General features: G+C 34.2%; 4 protein-coding genes across 4 annotated transcripts; 1 reads left to right on the top strand and 3 right to left on the bottom strand.

Moving 5' to 3' along the window:
* The first annotated feature begins 1,532 nt into the window (after positions 1-1,532).
* Positions 1,533-5,058, top strand: LOC113872096 (cellulose synthase A catalytic subunit 7 [UDP-forming]-like). Its single transcript, XM_027509362.1, has 8 exons — positions 1,533-1,620; positions 1,729-2,341; positions 2,462-2,599; positions 2,765-2,890; positions 2,996-3,208; positions 3,299-3,691; positions 3,842-4,192; positions 4,480-5,058. The coding sequence occupies exons 1-8, from the start codon at positions 1,592-1,594 to the stop codon at positions 5,056-5,058; spliced, it is 2,442 nt and encodes an 813-aa protein (XP_027365163.1). The 5' UTR covers positions 1,533-1,591.
* Positions 5,059-5,654: 596 nt separating this feature from the next.
* On the bottom strand, positions 5,655-7,318 carry LOC113873421. The gene is made up of 3 exons (XM_027511527.1): positions 7,181-7,318; positions 6,956-7,050; positions 5,655-6,822 (listed from the first exon to the last, which is right to left on the bottom strand). The coding sequence occupies exons 1-3, from the start codon at positions 7,241-7,243 to the stop codon at positions 5,853-5,855; spliced, it is 1,128 nt and encodes a 375-aa protein (XP_027367328.1). The 5' UTR covers positions 7,244-7,318; the 3' UTR covers positions 5,655-5,852.
* Positions 7,319-8,396: 1,078 nt separating this feature from the next.
* LOC113870730 (exocyst complex component EXO84B-like) lies at positions 8,397-14,125 on the bottom strand. The gene is made up of 8 exons (XM_027507170.1): positions 13,949-14,125; positions 13,440-13,537; positions 11,778-12,822; positions 10,776-11,258; positions 10,315-10,542; positions 9,323-9,447; positions 8,555-9,014; positions 8,397-8,411 (listed from the first exon to the last, which is right to left on the bottom strand). Exons 1-8 carry the CDS (start codon positions 14,123-14,125, stop codon positions 8,397-8,399), a joined length of 2,631 nt encoding a protein of 876 aa, XP_027362971.1.
* Positions 14,126-15,867: 1,742 nt separating this feature from the next.
* Positions 15,868-18,864, bottom strand: LOC113872161 (rho GDP-dissociation inhibitor 1-like). The gene is made up of 6 exons (XM_027509483.1): positions 18,502-18,864; positions 18,180-18,243; positions 17,875-18,096; positions 17,055-17,179; positions 15,982-16,079; positions 15,868-15,945 (listed from the first exon to the last, which is right to left on the bottom strand). The coding sequence occupies exons 1-5, from the start codon at positions 18,706-18,708 to the stop codon at positions 16,014-16,016; spliced, it is 684 nt and encodes a 227-aa protein (XP_027365284.1). The 5' UTR covers positions 18,709-18,864; the 3' UTR covers positions 15,868-15,945; positions 15,982-16,013.
* Between the last annotated feature and the right edge of the window lie 329 nt (positions 18,865-19,193).

Raw genomic sequence — 19,193 nt, 5'->3', positions numbered from 1 at the left:
AGATCAACATAACTGTCTCTGGCTGCAATGTAAAAAGACAACTTTGGGGTCACAAAAAACCTTTACTCAGTGTGTTACCCTAACCAAGTTACAAGTGGTGTACTCCAAAATTTCATCATCATGTAAGATATTAAGTTTGTGTTTCGTTTTTAGAATAATTATGTTGTGAATGATAGACAATGCAAGAGAGAGAGAGAAAGGGAGACTCATGCACCTGCTTCTGTATTTAAAAATAGGAGAAATTTTTAGGTGTTTACAGGAGCAAATTATTTTTCTTGCTACAGTTGAAGTGATATACATTTCAAAATAGTTTTTTGCTACCTTGTGGATTACCTCAACCATGCTCGTTTTTATTATCTTATAATTTAATTATATTTTTAATATTGCTTATAACTAAATAGATATAAATTATAAACAACAATAAAATCTCTTATTTCTTAATCATTGATTGAACAATTTCTCTAGAACTAATTATAATGTACAAGCATTTAATAGTGTGAATACTATATAACATTTTTAATCTTTTTTATCTCTTTTTTTATTGCATCAAATTAATTTTTACATATATATTTCTTTCTTCTCTTCTTATCTCTCTCTGGTTGTATACACTTAAAGAGATGTCTATGAAATATGAACTATTTTTTCTCAAGAACAAGAAAGTACAATTTTTACAAAAATTAAAGGCTTGTTTATTTTAAAATTATAAAATTAACTCTCGTACTTTCTAATGAAAAACACAGATCTTAATAAAAATGTATGGTTCATTTATACACGTATTTGAATTTCATTCAACAGTTGAAAATCAATTTCATCAAAATAAATTCTACTTCAAACTGAATGGACACTAGGTTACCTAGTAGGCACTGGCTAGATAGACATGCATGCATATGCAAATCTAGCAAAACACAGTAAGCAAGTGATGATCCAGCAAATGAAGTACTTCTCAACTCAAATCCACGACTTCCCAACTCTCACTGTTTGATTTGATGGTTACACTCACGTACATGATTATCCTATTCCTTTCTTTATGATCACTCTTAACCCACCATTTCTTATAATAATACCCTTCTCCTCCTTCTCCCTCCACAACCCTTCTTTTCATGCTTGCTAGTTGCTAAGGCCTCGAACACCATGACTGCACCCTTAGCCACTGGTTCTCACTCCCGAAATGAATTCCATTTCTCGGATGAGGTATTCACTTTGTTTATTCCCCTCACACCTTACTCTTTTTGCTTCTTCAATATCATTTTTCTGTTACTTAACATTATAATACAAGTACTAAGTGACTTTTACAGGAAAATGAAGATTACAATCAACACCAGTGGCAACGTAATGGTAAACAATAAACATCTTTCTCCTATTAATTAAATTTTGGAAATAAAGTCAAATTATAAGGCTAAGTTGTTAATTATGTTCCATTCCACCACAATGGTTTTCCTTTTTCAGATCTTGTGTTAATTTATGGTTGTACACATTACACACTTTTCTGAGTTGGTGTTGTTATGTAGTTGCTAATGAGGACTTTGAAGGGAAGAAAGCATTCTACAGCAATGTAGAGAAACGGAAACAAAGGAAAGAAAAGAAAGCTCTAATGAGCAATGAACAAGAAGATGACTACCTGTGAGCTTTTTTCTCTCAAATACAATTGAAAAAGTCATCATAATATTCTATGTATATATGAAACCAACTTATGTTCTTCTTTTCACCTCTCTTTTTGGCACCTTGTAGTTTGGCTGAGGCAAGGCAACCATTGTGGCGCAAAGTTCCAATAGCTTCAAGCCTGATCAACCCATATCGCATAGTGATAGTGATGCGTTTGGTTATCCTAGTTTTCTTCTTTCACTTGAGGATCACAACACCAGTGCATGATGCATTGGTCTTGTGGATAATCTCTGTAGTGTGTGAAATTTGGCTTGCTTTGTCTTGGATAGTTGACCAACTCCCCAAGTGGTTCCCTATTACTCGTGAAACTTACTTGGACCGTTTGTCTATAAGGTTTGAGCATGAAGGGGAACCAAACCTTTTAGCCTCAGTTGATGTTTTTGTGACCACTGCAGACCCTTTGAAGGAACCACCTATTATAACAGCAAACACGGTTCTATCAGTGTTGTCTGTTGATTATCCTGTTGAGAAGGTTAGTTGCTATGTCTCTGATGACAGTGCATCTATGCTTCTCTTTGATACCTTGTCAGAAACTGCTGAGTTTGCAAGAATATGGGTTCCTTTTTGTAACAAGTATAATATTGAGCCAAGGGCACCCGAGTTTTATTTCTCTCAGAAAGTTGATTACTTGAAAGATAAGGTGCACCCCACATTTGTTAAGGATCGCAGGGCCATGAAGGTGAGGACTACATAGATAAGCTACGGAATTTTATTTTATTTTATTTTTATATTATTTTAGTTTTTATATTTTTCTGTTATCCATGTGAGACTTGAGGCATTTTCCTTTGCCTTTTTGTAGAGAGAGTATGAAGAATTCAAGGTGAAAATCAATGTGTTGGTTGCAAAGGCTCAGAAAAAACCAGAAGAAGGGTGGATGATACAAGATGGTACTCCATGGCCAGGGAACAACACTGATGATCACCCAGGAATGATTCAGGTTAGGCTTTTGCATTCTCCGGTTATCATTTCTTGTTTGATGTTCTCTTGGATGTAAAGAGAACTATGGTGAAAATTTCAGTTCAAAAAATTGATACCTTTCTTCATTACTTTGGATTATATCAATAACCCAAGAAGTAAAATATAAATCGATTTACCTTTGCAGGTGTGTCTGGGAAGTGCTGGTACACTGGACAATGAAGGCAAGGAACTGCCAAGACTTGTGTATGTTTCGCGGGAAAAACGTCCTGGCTATCAACACCACATGAAAGCTGGCGCCATGAACGCTGTGGTAGGTAACTTAAACATCAAGTATACAGTTTAATTCCATCTAGTTATAAGAAAAGTATATTAGAGAATCTGTTTATAACTCTTGCAATGTTGTATTCCTCAAAAGGTTCGAGTTTCAGCTGTGCTTAGTAATGCACCTTTTGTGTTGAATCTGGATTGTGATCAATACATAAATAATAGCAAGGCTCTCAGGGAGGCTATGTGCTTTTTAATGGACCCTCAACTTGGAAAGAAGTTATGTTATGTCCAATTTCCGCGAAGGTTTGATGGCATTGATTGCAATGACAGATATGCTAATCACAATACTGTATTCTTTGATGTAAGTAATGTTCTTCAAACTTAGACTCCACTACAAATTGCAATTTCGATCATAAACCGATTTTTCTTTGTTTATAATTTTATATCGTAGATCAACATGAAATGCCTTGATGGAATTCAAGGTCCAGTGTATGTTGGCACTGGATGTGTGTTCAACAGGCAGGCTTTATATGGCTATGAGCCACTATCTGAGAAAAAGCCAACGATGAGGAGTTGCTGCTGTTGTTCTGATGATTCTCAGTCCATTTTTGAGGGTGAAGAGACTGATGAAGAGCTTGAAGACTTCTTTGATGAGCAAGAGGAACCACCCTTCATGTCCCCAAAAAATTTAGAAAAACGATTTGGACAATCACCAGTTTTCATTACTTCTGCTATGATGGAAGATGGTGGACTTCCAAAAGGCACCAATTCACAATTACTGATCAAGGAAGCCATTCATGTCATAAGCTGTGGCTATGAAGAGAAAACTGAATGGGGCAAAGAGGTAATCCAGTTCTAGAACAAGCTACTAATTTTTATACATAAAATTCCTTAAAATGGAAAAGACAAACAACAAGAATGTATTTTGTTTTTATTTTAGACATTTACTTCCCATATCAAAGCAGTTACTATAATTTGATGATTTTCTCTGTAGATTGGGTGGCTTTATGGCTCAGTCACAGAAGACATCTTAACTGGGTTTAACATGCATTGTAGAGGATGGAAATCAGTGTACTGCATGCCAAAGAGAGCAGCTTTTAAAGGATCTGCTCCTATAAATCTATCAGACAGATTACACCAAGTTTTGAAATGGGCTTTGGGTTCCACTGAGATTTTCTTTAGTGGCTATTGCCCTTTGTGGTATGGCTATAGAGGAAAACTGAAATGGCTACAGAGGCTGGCTTACACTAATGCCATCGTTTATCCATTCACTTCCATCCCTCTGCTAATATACTGTACAGTGCCAGCTATCTGTCTTCTGACTGGGAAGTTCATCATCCCCACTGTATGTGTATAATAATATAAAGTCATTAAATTTGATTAACTTGAATATAATATGACTTTAGCTGCTTCATTTAATAATAATACAGTGCACAAAATGATAACTGCAGTCAGGCTCCATTCTCAAAAGATAAGCCTAAGGACTTTTGACCTAAAACCAATGGCAATTTCTTGTGATTACTAGAATAATTCAGTTTGATAAGCTTTAATTCATGTTAAAAGATGGTAAAACAGCTATATTGTCATTGATGTTAGATTCATATCTTTTAACCAAATTTCTCTTCTGTGCAGCTGACAAACCTTGCTAGCATTTGGTTAATGGCTCTATTTATCTTCACCATCTTAACATGTGTGCTAGAGATTCGTTGGAGTGGGGTTAGCATTCAGGACTGGTGGCGCAATGAGCAATTCTGGGTCATTGGGGGTGTTTCTGCACACTTTTTTGCTGTATTTCATGGTCTCCTTAAAGTTGCTGGAGTGGACACCAACTTCACTGTGAGAGCAAAATCAGCAGAAGAAACTGCATTTGGACAGCTCTATCTCTTCAAGTGGACAGCTCTTCTCATCCCACCAACAAGTCTTGTGATTTTGAATATGGTGGGAATTGTGGCTGGAATCTCTGACGCCATTAACAATGGCTATGACTCATGGGGCCCTTTATTTGGGAAGCTTTTCTTTTCCTTCTGGGTCATTGTGCACTTATATCCTTTCCTCAAAGGTCTAATGGGAAGGAAAAATAGAACCCCTACCATAGTAGTGCTCTGGTCAATATTTCTAGCATTAATTTTCTCTATGATTTGGGTGAGAATTGATGTTTTCTTGCCCAAGAAGACAGGTCCAGTACTCAAACAATGTGGGATCAGATGCTAAGGTGGAGGAGATGAGTAGGGGAGGCTTTCTTTCCATTTCATTTCAACCCAGTTCTTTTGTTGGAATATTTTACCTTCATGAGAAAGTGAAACAGTTTATATAATCTAAAACAACCCTGGTGGTGTTACTAGTGCATATACGTACAGGATGTATCTTTCGATGGAAGGATAGATTTCTTGTGCAATATTCATCAGTTAAAAACTAAAGATTGCTTTACAAGTAACATGAAACTAGCATAATCCTTTAAATTCCTTATGCGCTATAAGAGGATATCCTTTGTTTAATAATAATATGTATCATGCTAGCTTTCTATGATATCATACACTATATCAAGTTATCTTTTTATGCAACTCGACCGTTGAGAAACATGCCTCTCCAATCAGCGCATAAAGACAATCCAAGATCCCACAGCAAGAGTGCAAGCAAACTTGAAAAATAGTAAACATATTGCAATTGTTACAAGCTGTACTTGAATTTCAAAGGGACTCATGACTTGTTGAACTTTAAAGCCAGACAAGGGCCCAAGAGTACAAATTACAAGAGAAAAATAAACATCACACTCTATCACTTTGATAAAAGAATTAAAAAATACACTCACTTCCCAATACCACACTATTCAAAGCTTATCTTAAAATATACGAGGACCATAAGTAGAAGCAGCGCCTCCATTCAAAGCTTTCTCTAACCTTGTCTCAAATGGGGTAGAGTGCCAATTCACTCTCTTATCCTGCACAAGTCAGGTCCCAAATCAGAATTCACCCTCAACCAATGAGTAATAATTTCTCCTATAAAGTTCACCTCATCTTTACCTCTCTGTACTTGCTTGTTGTGTTTGGAATTCCTTTAAAGGAAGAGGCTGAGCCAGAATCCTCAGCAGAACCTGCAACTTTCCAGTAGGTCCCGACAGTGCCTATAATAGGCATCTCATCTGGACTCCTACTGGGGGACTTCCTTGGAGAAGAAGTAGCTGAAAATTGCTTGATCTCTTCCATTGTCAATGCACCTAAGATTGGCCTATCTTCATGACTCATCACAGAATTTGAACCTTGTGAGGTGCTCCTATCAGGGGTACCAGCATGGAAAGCCCCTGAACCAGCCTTGTTTGTTGGTGTAGTTTCTGATGAAACCAACCAATTTGACAGGCTGGCATCAACTGGAATCTCCTGGTTCACCTTCTTTGATATGTTGTCAGTTTCTGGATTCAAGCTGAAAGGCGGTTCCTTGACACCAAAGACAAACTCGTTCTCCTTCTGAGGCCTCAAAGGTGGTGTTCTTTTAGCCTTAACAACTTTCCACTGAGTGAGATTTTCCACTGGATTCAGCACAGGATGAACATAAACACTTCTGTCTCTAGCATTGGGATTGGACACAATTGACTTCACATCAACCTCTTCAACAAACACATGATTAGCATCAGTAGTAGTTGCCACCATTACATCTCCTTCATAGTCTTCACCCAATTCATTAGTACATTCTTCTTCATCACTAAGATCACTGTCTCCACAATCAATCTCTTCTTCTTCATCATCACTGTCCCTGCAATTCTGGTACCTATGGTTTGAAGGGTAAGACCCACTTGAAGTCAAGGAACTATCTTCACAAAAGGAGGACTTTGATTGGGCCAAAGCTTCCTCCTTTCCACCTTCTTCACTCTTCCTCTCTGTAGGGGAATCTCCAACTTCATCTGGCAAAACAGGCTCGTAGGCTTTCACATTGGAATCGAAAGTTACTTTCTTTCTGCTACTCTGCTCCTCATTTTTATCCCTGCATTAACCAAAAAAGAAAGTTAAAATTAAATAAAAAAAATAGTTCATAATATCAAAACCTCCCAAAAAAGCGAGAGGAGGGGGGGGGGGTAAGGAACGAAATTTGAAAATGATGAATGGGAATTGCTCACTGGAGTTGAGATGCCGTGCTAAGAACAGTTTTGGGTTGATCCTGAACCAAAGAGAAACTGGGTTGCTCTGGCTTGATATTGCTACTACCATTTCGCTGTAAAATGAAAGAAAAATAAAATTTTTATTGGAAAACAGAAAGAAAAGAAAATCTTGGTAATCTTGTGGGTTGTTATGGCAAAGAAGCAAAAGGGGTGATGGAATTGAAGAGAGTGAAAGAGTCTTACTTGGACCTTGTGCCTGTGCTTTCTGTGTTTGGAGGAACCAAAACAACCAAGAAAGCAACCCATTAAGACTTCAAAGGAAGAAGGTTTGGACAATGGTTATGGTAGAGATGATGGGTGGCAAAGGCATCAAATAGTACATTTCATGTGTAAGAGAAATAAGAAGAAGAAGAATAGGAAGAGCGTGTGTTTAAGGTTGGTTGGTGGGTAGGGACAAAAACGGTCAACAAACCTGAAAACCCTTTTTTTTCTTTCTTTCTTAAAAATTCTTTTTTATTTGAAAAAGTGGGAACTGACCGTTATGAACATCGTCACTCACTGTGTTTTACACACTGTAAATTGCAGTTTCTTCTTTCTTTTCCCTTTTTTATTGTGAATTTAATGATAATAATTCTAACATCTCTCCAGAAACCGGCCCCACCAAGTTGTCTTGTTCTTATCTTAGGCCTTTGTAGTGGCGTCCGTTTTTCCAAATGAATATAACTTGCTTAAATGCTAATTACTCAAAAGAAAATATCTTTTTTTATAGTATTATTGAATGAGAGATTCGAATTTAGTAATAATTAATAGAATGTGTTTTTAAGAGTTTGGTATTTTTGTGATCAATACCTATTTGCTTTTATTGGTTTTAAGATTTCTTTTTGCAAATAGCATTATGGGTATTTTAATAATAAAACTAGTCGGTTATAAACCAATGGTTTTTTTTTTTTTTGTGTAAGTATAACTTGGAAAATTTAAATTAATGATACCAAAGAATCTGAAAATTGTGATGACAAATTACAAAATTCGAAAACCGAATATACTTTAACAAATTTGAAAAACTCAGAAGTTTTATAGACTAAACAAGCTGTTATAAATTAGAAAAATGGTCCAAGTGTGTAGTGAAAACATAGATAATGTGCTTCGAGAGGCTTATTAAGACATGGAAGATTGTACAAAAAGTTGCGTTATCAGAGTTCTCCCATTAGCATAAAGAACTTTAAAAAAGGAACAATGGGGTGAGAGAGGCTCGAACTCTCGACCTCAGGATTGCTCAGAAGCTATGAGACCTACGCGCTAGCCAACTGCGCCACCACCCCAATTGTTGATTAATTGACTCAAACAAAATTAATATTAAACACATAACAGTTAAACTAATTCAAATCGAATTGCATTTTATTTATACGATTATCTTATGAATTTTTATCTAAAATCATAACCAAATTTAGTCCTATGTCTCTTAAATTGGTGGGACCTACAAATTTACATGAACATGAAGACATTCAAATAAGTGTCTTAAACAAAATTATATAAAACCAAGATTATGTAATGAATAAATTAAATAAATGTTGATCATTCATTTAATTTTAATTTAGTTTCCTCTTGATTCTGTCCAACCTCATCCATAGAAGATGTTGGAGCCAATTCATCATCTTTAGAATATGTAACCTTTTCAAAATCAGTATTCTGGATTTGCAAATTCATGCTAACTGGTTGTGTCAAATTTAAAATGTCTGAATCAACATAATCTTTCTTCAAGGGTGACCCCTCTCCATGGATAAATACTATGTTTGGTGAAGCCGTTTTTGCATCAGTAGCAGCTTCTGATTCATCATTGGGAACCTCATCTTTCCCTGCATCCATTGTATCTTTGTTATCCTCTAAGGAATTTATATCATCTTCCTCAGAAATATTACATCCATGTGCTGATTGATCGATGTGATTCTCATGTTCATGTGACTCCTCTTTGATGGTAGCTACAAGCTCCTTTGGATGCAAACTTGTTTTCTCAATCTCCAACAACTTTTGAATTGTTTTAGTAGCAGCATCTATGGCCCAATCATCATCATCTACATCTCTAAAAAGAACACAACAATAATATCATCAGGAAATAACTCCTTATGAGTCAATGTTTGAACTTCAATTGCCGACAACCAGTTGACTCTGCTCATCAATTTTTATACAGAAGATGGGACTGGAGATACTTTCATTTAAGGATGCCATGAAATTATTGCTTGTAAACTTTATTTGTCAAATTTCACATTAGCTATGTACATTTTGATCAAGAAATATGTAGATGTGCGATTAGATTGTTTTAAGGTTTACAAAACTGTGAAAAATAAAGAACTCTAAATTTTTAAAGCACAATAAATAAGAATGCATTACTTGAAAGGGTCAAGCCCAACTGAATTAAAGGTTGATTTCATGAGACTGAGAAGGAGCAAAGGATCCTTGGAGAAGTATCCTCCATACATTCCAATTTCCACCAAGAATTGCACGTCCAAAATAAACTGGTCAATGAACGAAGAAAATGGATGAGAATCACTTTAGATAGGTTAATATCATGACAATACTCTCCTTATACGCCATGCTTCATAGTCTCACACAATTTAAGCTTTTCAAATAACCTCTGCCAACCAAAAACGCATCCTTATAAAGGATTTATACTTAGGTTTAATATGCAGACCCTTGTTAATTATGCCTACTAGAGATTATGAAAGAAAATGCTTTAGGAATTATTTCCTCTTAACAAATGTAAGTAAATACTTGCTCTGGAAGACAACACACTACAACCAAATCATATCTTTCTAAAAAACAAACTAGATCTATTAAACCAGAAAAATTAAAAAGGTATATCATATATGAGGTCAATTATTTTAAAATTTTGTGATAAAGATTACTGGAATATTAATTTATATTACCTCAAAGGTATTAGAGGTTTGGATTAAAGCTCCCACCCCAAAACTTACATAAAAAAAAAAGAAGCAATAGCACCTGAAACCTAAGAAGTTGGTGTTTTCCAAAAAAGTTTGTAAATTTTGGGTACAGGATAGGGAATCAAGGAAACTAACATAGAAATAATCAACCTTATGAGAACTAACCCACCATTCAAGTAGGTTTCTGTAGTCAACGGAAATATCATCAGCAACATATATCTACTATGCATAACTATATTACACAATGTGGGAAATTATTTGATTAGCATATATATTTGTAACGCTGCATGAATATTGACAATAAAAATAGCAAGCATGTGAATATGCGAACAAATAGTGGGACAGATTTAGCTACGTAAATATGCCCACAAACAGCTGCAATGATGCATTTAGTTTTTGAATCTAGACTGAACAAAAAGCAAAAACGAAGGAAAGAAAAACCTGTTTGGCTTCGTCAGTTTGTAAGCTCATATTCTCTTCTTTAGTTACAAGGATCTCTTTGTTATTGGAAACCCAAATAAACATAGATTCCATCAGCTCTCTCAATAATCCCATTAACCAATTTGCATCAAACATTTTTTCGTCAAGTTGCTCTATTTTCCTCAATTCTAGAAATAAAACCTTCTCAAGACAGACCAAATAGTAAGACCAAATCATGAGTATTTCAGGCTACAACAACAAATAGCAACTATTTGTCCACAACTATTTGCACCATTTTTCAAGTTACAGTAGCTTCTATGTCAAATTTAAATATTTTTCTATAAAAAAAGGCCTTTAAAATTTCAAAAAAGTAAGATAAAATTTGAGCATAAAAAATATTATACTATCAATTGTTTTAATCTCTTTCAGTCATATTTGATTGTAACATATAGTCTTTAGGGAATTATTTGTGAAAATAATACCTGAAAAACACCAGAAGGCATTGGATTAGCATCAAACTGACCATTGTGGTGAACTGCTGAAAATATTTCATGGCTATGGTAAGTAGACAATATTCTAAGAATTAATTTCTGGCAAAACGTATTTCTCAATTTATTGGAGCCCTCTTCAATGAACAACAAGAAATCATCAAGTTCTTGTTGCCGATGAACAATTGAATGGTTTTCCATTACTAGTGAATCCATGTGACCAATGCTACTAAAGATACTTTTGAGCATGATTGAGAGAAAGTTCACTATCGTTGATTGATTAGCCAAAATAGCAATCTGTTGTGGCAGCGACTCGGCTAACTTGATTCTTGGACTACCCTTTTCTGTTGCACTTGTTTCATAAGTAAGGGCTCTTTCAAGTATGATAATATACTCTCTGAAGAGGTTCATGATTCCACTAATAACTAAACTTCCCATTTGAAGGGAAACTAAAGGAGAAATATCTTCTATGATGGCCTGATATATAGTAGATAGAAAATGACAAATTAATAAAGAAAAATGATAATCTCTCCTATTTTTTCATACAACGGTTGTCTCATTACAGGGCAAGTCAAAAAGAAAAAAAAAATTGGGTAAAAAAAATGAAGTTGGATACCAGTTATAAATCATAAGTTATCTTAAAATTATAACAATTTTTTACGTAACTCCATAAAAAATCACATGTGCTTATTATTTTCATGGGAAAGGATAAAATAAACAACAACAACTAAGTCTTATCCCACTAGGTTATATTTAAACAAATCTAAATGAACAAGTTTTGCCACTGGAGCATTAGCAAAACAACTATCAAAATTGCAGCTTGGTTAGTATACACATTTTATCTTGAACAAATGTCTAAACTCTAATCAGTTAAGGCAAGTTATTGACCATCAATGTATTGTGCAGGTAGGAGTTCTAGCACTTGTAACATTAAAATTCACCTAGTCATCTTTTCACTTTACCTTATAAAGCAAATTAATAATATATAGAACAAACCTGCAATAATGTCAGAACCTTTCTGCCACTGGTAGTTAGTGGGCAATAGTCAGGTTGTTCCTCAACAGCAAGAGTTGAAGATCCAACTCCAACGAATACTCCAGACACAAGGTATTTCTCTAGAATCCAAGGATCACTTGCTGAGAAGATAGCAATCACTTTCTTAAAATGGTTTATATGTGTATTTAAAACTTCTTCCATGCAAGGACAAAGATGCTTTACCAAGTATGGCTGCAACACTAATTTCTGATTTTGTAACAAAGAACAATACAAGACAGCAAACTTCACAGCTTTTATGGTAGAGGACAATCCACCACTTATTGCTGAGGGGCTTTTAACATATTTGTCAAAGCAAGTGATAAATGACTTTGTTTCTTCATACACCCACAACATAAGTTCTGATGTGTAAGGAGATGTTTCTCCACATAACCTCACAAAGCTCCTTGCCACTTGTGAAATCATAGAAAACACAAACTTTGCAAGTTCTTTAATATATGTCTCATTTGATGATGATTTTTCCCATTGCAAATTATTTGTTCCAGCCACAATACGCAAGTGGTAATGCTTAATCAACAAATGAATAGCAAGTTGACAATCACCAAGCCTGCAAAGACCAACTAGTACCCTTTGTAGTTCTGGTCCTGCTGTTCTTTCATTCTCAGCTATTTGTGCCAATTGTTGTATTAGCATTGACTTTTTCTCAGAAATGACAGAGTTATATAATAACATTATCTCACTGTGTGAATTGTCTTGCAATTGAATGCTTCGATAATGTTCATCTGCAGATTCTATAATGTGAAGGGCTTCATCTATCCTGTTTTCTAATATGAAAATGTCTAGCTTCTCTGAAACATCATTAATATGAGCTTCCAATTCATTGGAGTGAGATTGGACAACATGTATATGATCTTCAAAGGCTAAGTCTATGGACAATATCTTTGGATATATGCGATCTGTAAGATCCTTTACTAGCCTTTTATGAGATCGGAAATGGTTTTCCAGTTGAACAAGCTCATTTTCCACTTCTGTTACTTCCTCTAGGATTCTACACATATGAGAGCATAACACTACCTCAATATTGTATGCCATTCAACCGTCAAAACAATAATAATGAGTAAACCTACTTCTGAAGTTGCAAGGTCTAAGAAGTAGTTTACATAAGCAATTCTTATTGTTCTGTATTACTATTTTACACCCTCATTACTCTCCCTGAAAAAGAATCTCTTTTGCCCTTTTTCTTTCTATTTTTTCACATAACTTAGGGTTTTATCACGTGACATAGATGCAATGGAGGAGTTGCATACATACATACATACATATATATATAGTGACAAGGCATAGGTTTGATTCAGAGATAGAAAATGCTTTTTTTTTTTTCTCTTTTACATTTTTTAATAGAAATTTCTCATAAAATAAAAAATTCTCATTCCACTTTTTATACACCTTCTCTGTATTCCACATGCATGTGATAAAATGCTAAAGTGAAAAAGAGAAAAAATAATCCTTCAAAAAATATAAATCAAAAAGTTATGTGAAGTAGTTGGGTTGCTGGCTTGTTGCAAAATTCAAGCTAACATTAATTCTGCAGCATGGGGCTTAAACCATATAGTAGATGTTGTTGATGATAAACATAAAAAGAAATAAGTTGAGCATTTTAATTACCTAAGAAATGAGGAATATTTAGCAAAAATGTTTTTCTGTAAATCATCACTTGCTGCTTCCTTTAGCTCCCGAAGTTCATCACATAGATGCTTGATGCCCTGTCAAATAACAATCTATTCACCTAAGCCAAAGCACATATGAAAAAACTAGTATCAAATGAGTTTCGTCTTTCACACTTGCTTTTCATACCCTCTTCACAATATTTAATTTTTCTTTATCTCTTTGTATCATTTGTCATATCTTCATGTTCTTTCCATTTTTATTTTCTTCTTTTGTAAGTTTATACACCTACTTAGATGTCAAGAGGACATTACCCATAAACAAAATAAATATTATATTTTTATAACATATTTTTATAATTTATTTTTCCTCTTTATATATCTTCATGAACTATCCCTCTTATACTACTCTTATCATCCTTTCTTTTTCATCTTTTCTTCTTCTAGCAATATATATATATATAAAGCATCAATAGAAATAGAATTGTTCTTGATAAAATGTGAAAGTACTCTTCCGGTGATGGACTCAACATCAAGCTCGCAATCTGCTTCATCACTAATAGACAGTGACACGGCAGAAACGACGTCCTCTGAGCTAGGCTCTGATGAGTGTTGAGACTCCTCCGGCAGTGAGTGATCTCTGAAGCGAAACTTAGGGGGAGGCGTCGATGAAAATTCCATTTCCATGCATAACCCAAAAAAAATGGATGAATTTCCTAAGTTGTATTTGCAAATGGCAGTTGCCTCTATCCACTTGGTCGTTAAATGAAAATGAGATACATGTGTTTGTATACATGACAAATATTATGAAATGAGATGCTTTGTTGTCCTTTTGGACTTGGGAATTTCCGATACAAACTATGGCTTCGTCCTTTGTTATTGTTCTTGGTATCGCCGTTAAGCACTACATTTTGTGTGTTTGTAAAAGCCAAACTTAAATGCTCAATCCTCACTTTGTTGTTATCTTCGCCAACTCTTTCATTTTGCATTAACTTGGGCGAAACCAGTTGAGCCTCTCTTTTTGTCCCTTCTTTTACATAGCATTCCACTGCCTGCATCTGCGTTAGGATAGGATTCATGTGTTTGAACTTTGGCTAAAGACAAAGCATAAGAAACTGCCCCCATTTTTCTATGAATATTTGGTGTTTAATCATAGGGGATGTAAAAACCCAAAACAACACCCCTTACCTAAATTTGGTTTATAATCGTTTGTGATGAAGCTTTACCCTCTTGTTTCAAACCCCTTTACTTGTTTATTGACAATTAAGAATGAGTGATCCTTACAAGGAATATCTTATTCAATAGTCACTTTAGGTCTAAACCAAGGAGAGAGGGGGAAAAACATAAAAAAAAAGAAAAAAAATTTGAAAAGTGAGATTCTCAAAATCACTTTGCATAAGAACTAATTTTAAAATTTTTAATTTGTTATTATTATCTTATATTAAAACAAAACCACCCCATTATGTTACCAATTTTTTAAAGATTCCTTAAGACTTAGGATCGGCAATTGGTACCGTACTTGCCATAAAGTTAGGCTTTTATATCTGTATAGCCGTTATATAAACTTCTTTATGTGTATACATGTATATATATAAAGAAATTGATGTAACAGTATTGCTATAATATTTTGGTACAATTGCCGTAAAAAATTCATTTTTGTACAATTAATCAAGAATTGACGTGGCTATGAGAAAATCAACCATTTAATGAGTGAAAGAGAAAAAAAAAATAGTAAATAAGGGAATTGACAGAACCCAATCGCGTCATTTTCATACAATTTTGTTCGTATTACAGAGCAGTTTTCTTTTTGTAATTAGCATGAAAAACTCATCGATTTGAATCCAATCTTTCATTACACAAGCTGTTTGCGTGAAGGGGAATTTCGAACTTACCTATATATATATATAACTGTCCACAAGACTATCATATTTTTTTTGTTTCTTTGGTCAAAATATTGACGAATTCTTTTGAATCACTCATTCCACCACCAACGCATGGTGTTTTCCAGCAACGGTCGGAGTTGTTATGGATTTTGCTTTTTGTTTTTTCAAACTTGATATGGTGATCTTTCTTTTTCATGCCATCTATGATGAGACCTACGCTCTATCTTACTGTCGCGTAGTGAGACCTCAATCGTGTTTTTGAATGAGAATTTGAGATGCTGACACTTCAAATGATTTTTGTATCACTGGAAAAACATCTTTTTAGGTGTCTTTAGATTTAGAATTTGTTTTTAAAATGTGTTATAGATAAAAGGTAAATATGAATAAATCAAGACAATTGTATAACAGCATCACATTTAGTGTCATTTTTTAATTGTTTGTGTATTAAATGTTACTGTCCTTAAACATGATTTGCCAACGGTGGAATTGCCATTTGCCATAGTCCTAATGGACCATTTTTTTTATGATTAGCAACCACAACTCAACAATAAAAGAGAACTTCTGAGTACTAAATAGCATAGTTAACAAAAGTTTCAATATTATATAACTAAGAATTTAGAGGAACAACCATTGAGGCGAGGGGATTTTAAAAAAAAAGACCCATGATGACATAAACGTGCCATAAATCTTGACTACCTCTTTTTTATCTGTAATGAATATTGGAGCTCCATGTGACACCTTCTGTCATCGTCTTCAAACTGTAACATAGTAAACAAAGAGTACCGAGTTTATGAATGTAGTCATACAAATCACACACATACAAAAATATGCCAAAGCACGAAATATTGTTCCTAAGTTCTAAAAACTTAAACAACTAGGCCAACCATAGGAACCATTCACATCTTTATGTATTTGTGTTTTGAATTCGTAAAACATAACCTTTAGCAAATTAAAATGGTGACTGTAAAATATATGTAAGTGATAAAATATATAATTATTTGTGAATTGTGATTATTATTGATATTGATACCTAACCATTCACATCTCTTCGCTGTGATGACATTGCAGCTAAAATGGACAAATAGCAAAAAGGAAAATTATTGGGTCTGAGTTTTAAGGATTATCAAGCATTAAACACACAGGTCCGATCCTATATTCGGGCTGTCTAGAACTCCATATAAAACATACAGAATTCCTCCAATTAAAACCCTCAAATAGTTATTTGTTCAAATATTGAGAGGTTTATGATCAATTTGGGATATGAAATAATTTTAAGGCTTTAGAGTTCATAAGATGTGAGATCAGAGTCTAAGGCAGAAAAAATTTGAGTTTATTTTCCATGGAATTTAATGTTTTGGTGGTAAGTTTTGAGTAAGAGAAAATTTTATTAATTCAATTTATAAAGATTTTGAGTAGAAACTGAGAATGAGGATTTTAGGCAGAAGAACATCAGCAATACCAAATATGCTTTACTTTAAAAATGAAGACATTAGTTTAAAAAAAAACAAAACTCGAGGGACCAAAATCACACAGTGCATACCAAAAGAACATAAAATGCAATTAAGCTTAACAATTATTACTCAATAAAACTATTCAGATAAGTAACCATACATTTGCCTATCAAGACCCAAAAAGAAAATGCGTTGTTCACTTAAAAAAAACTTAAACTAAGACACAGAAATTTCACCGCAAATATTAAGTAAAACATACTAGTGTATTTTTACTTTGCATACCTTAAGTTCGGCTGAGTAGACACCCCTTGCAAGCGCACCAGATGGAGTGATCTCCTCTTGCAAGGCATGTATATATGGTTCCTTTTGAGGTGCAAAGGTACCCAGCATTCCTTTACTCTGGTCAACTAAAATGGCAAAGAACATAAATGAATTCTCAATGCAATGCATAAAAGATAGGTCATTATCAATTACCTAATGTCTAGCAAAAGACATATGTTTTCCGTACAATCATACCACCTACAACAACGAAGAGAGGCAGTAGTGCAAATTGACAAAATGTAAATGTCAATAAATAAATCCAGTAATTAAAACTAATTGTTAATTGCAATTCATGCTAAAAATTGTTATTTCCTCTTAGGGTGATAATAAAACCTAAAAATTCTTCCTACAGAGTATAATTGAAAAGGACTTCAATGATCACAAAAAATGCAACCTTACTTGAAGGAAGACAAAAAGACCGGATAATCAGTAACAGTTTCAACTGCTTCTCTGACATATCAAAAGTTAAGTTTCCTAAAGCATTAAATCCAGAAGCTGTACATCATGGAACTGAGGTTCCAGATATAAACTAACAGATAAACTTATCTAAGAGAATATTGCATGATCATTATTTTACACTGTCCAAAAAATTAGGGAGCTAAGTTTGCAGAGTTGTGACTTGTGATATATGAAATTAAAGTTTTAAACCTATGGTTTTTACAAGTCAATTAACAATAATAATACAAACCCAAGATTATCTGGAAAATTAAGCAACTGGGAAATTGTGGGCAAATGAACAGATACAACTTAAAACCAGGTGAGAAGAGAGTGAAAAGTTTACCTTGAAGTCCTCCTTTCCAGACAGTGTTGCAGTATGTGAGGCCAGACACAATGTTGTGCAGAACACTAAATTTGAGCTTAAGCTGATAATGAGATCCCTCCCTGAGAGTGAATAGAATATGACCATTCTGGTTTTGATCCACAGGTAAAGGAGTAATGACTTCACCAAAATCCTCAGAGACTATTCCGATGAAGTGGAATTTCACTTCAGGATTTATTTGACCTACATTGATTAAAAAAACAAGTTCAACATAAGAAGCAAAAGTGTTTGTTGTAAAGCTTAAACAAGGATGATAATAAACAAACCATCTAAATCACTTTCCAGGCAACCCAATAGCTTCTCTTTCCACCTCCTTAGGCTAGCATCTTCCTGCACAGCACAACCAACATTTAAAAATTTGAGGTTTTGGGATTTGATTGGAACATTTAGCAATAGAAAATTTTGGGGTGTTGTAGACATCAACATAAGGTTTCCGTCACACAAGGGTTTTCAACAGAACACGTGAATTGAAGAGAAAGAGAGTATTAAGCAAGGTACTGAAAAGGGACCAAAAAAAAGCAATTTTTTTTGCAAACCCAGAATTTCAAAAGAGCTGAGAAAAGCAAGGGGGGAGAGAAAATGGGAAACCTTGTCCCGTTCGATCTGGTCCTTGAGAGAAAGAAGAGGACCAGGAACAAAGGTGGTATTTTTATGAAGATGGTTAATGTTTTGTTCTTCTTCTTCTTCCTCTTCTTCAGGCTCTTCTTGGTGGTTAATATCATGGTGGGTATGTTGTTTACTTGCACCAATTCCAGAAGCAGATGATGGTCCTGCTTCTTCCTCTGCTCTCTTCATCTTTGATCTTTGTCTCTCTCAGACTCAGTAGAGAAGGTGCTTTTTGCTGTGTGGGTGGATTTGTTCTCACAATGCACACAGTATATTGTATTTCAAAATACTTAGTGTGGAAGGAAGAGCAGCGAATGAGTATTTAGGAGTAGTATGCGGAAATACTCTGCTTCCCCTGCAATTTCTTTCTTTCTATCTCAAGTGTATACATGATTTCTCTCTCTTTTCTCTATTTCATTTTTTTGTTTTTAAAACCTTTTTAAATAATTCTTGTTACTATTTATTAATGAAGTGATTATATATATAGTGTATCGATGTTTATATTTTTATAGTTAATCAGCTAGAATACGACTTGAAATTATTAATTATACAGATTAATACATTTTAATTAAATTTTAAATGTACTGATGTTTTTTAATAATAAACAATTTACTAAAAATTATAATTTGAATAAATTTTCTTAAAATGTATAAAAGCTATATGTTATTTTTATA

Source organism: Abrus precatorius, unplaced genomic scaffold (genome assembly GCF_003935025.1).
Source record: "Abrus precatorius isolate BTA unplaced genomic scaffold, Abrus_2018 Scaffold7, whole genome shotgun sequence".
In the NCBI taxonomy this organism is placed as follows: domain Eukaryota; kingdom Viridiplantae; phylum Streptophyta; class Magnoliopsida; order Fabales; family Fabaceae; genus Abrus; species Abrus precatorius.
Note: the sequence above shows the minus strand (reverse complement) of the source record. Positions and strands in the feature narration are given on the sequence as shown.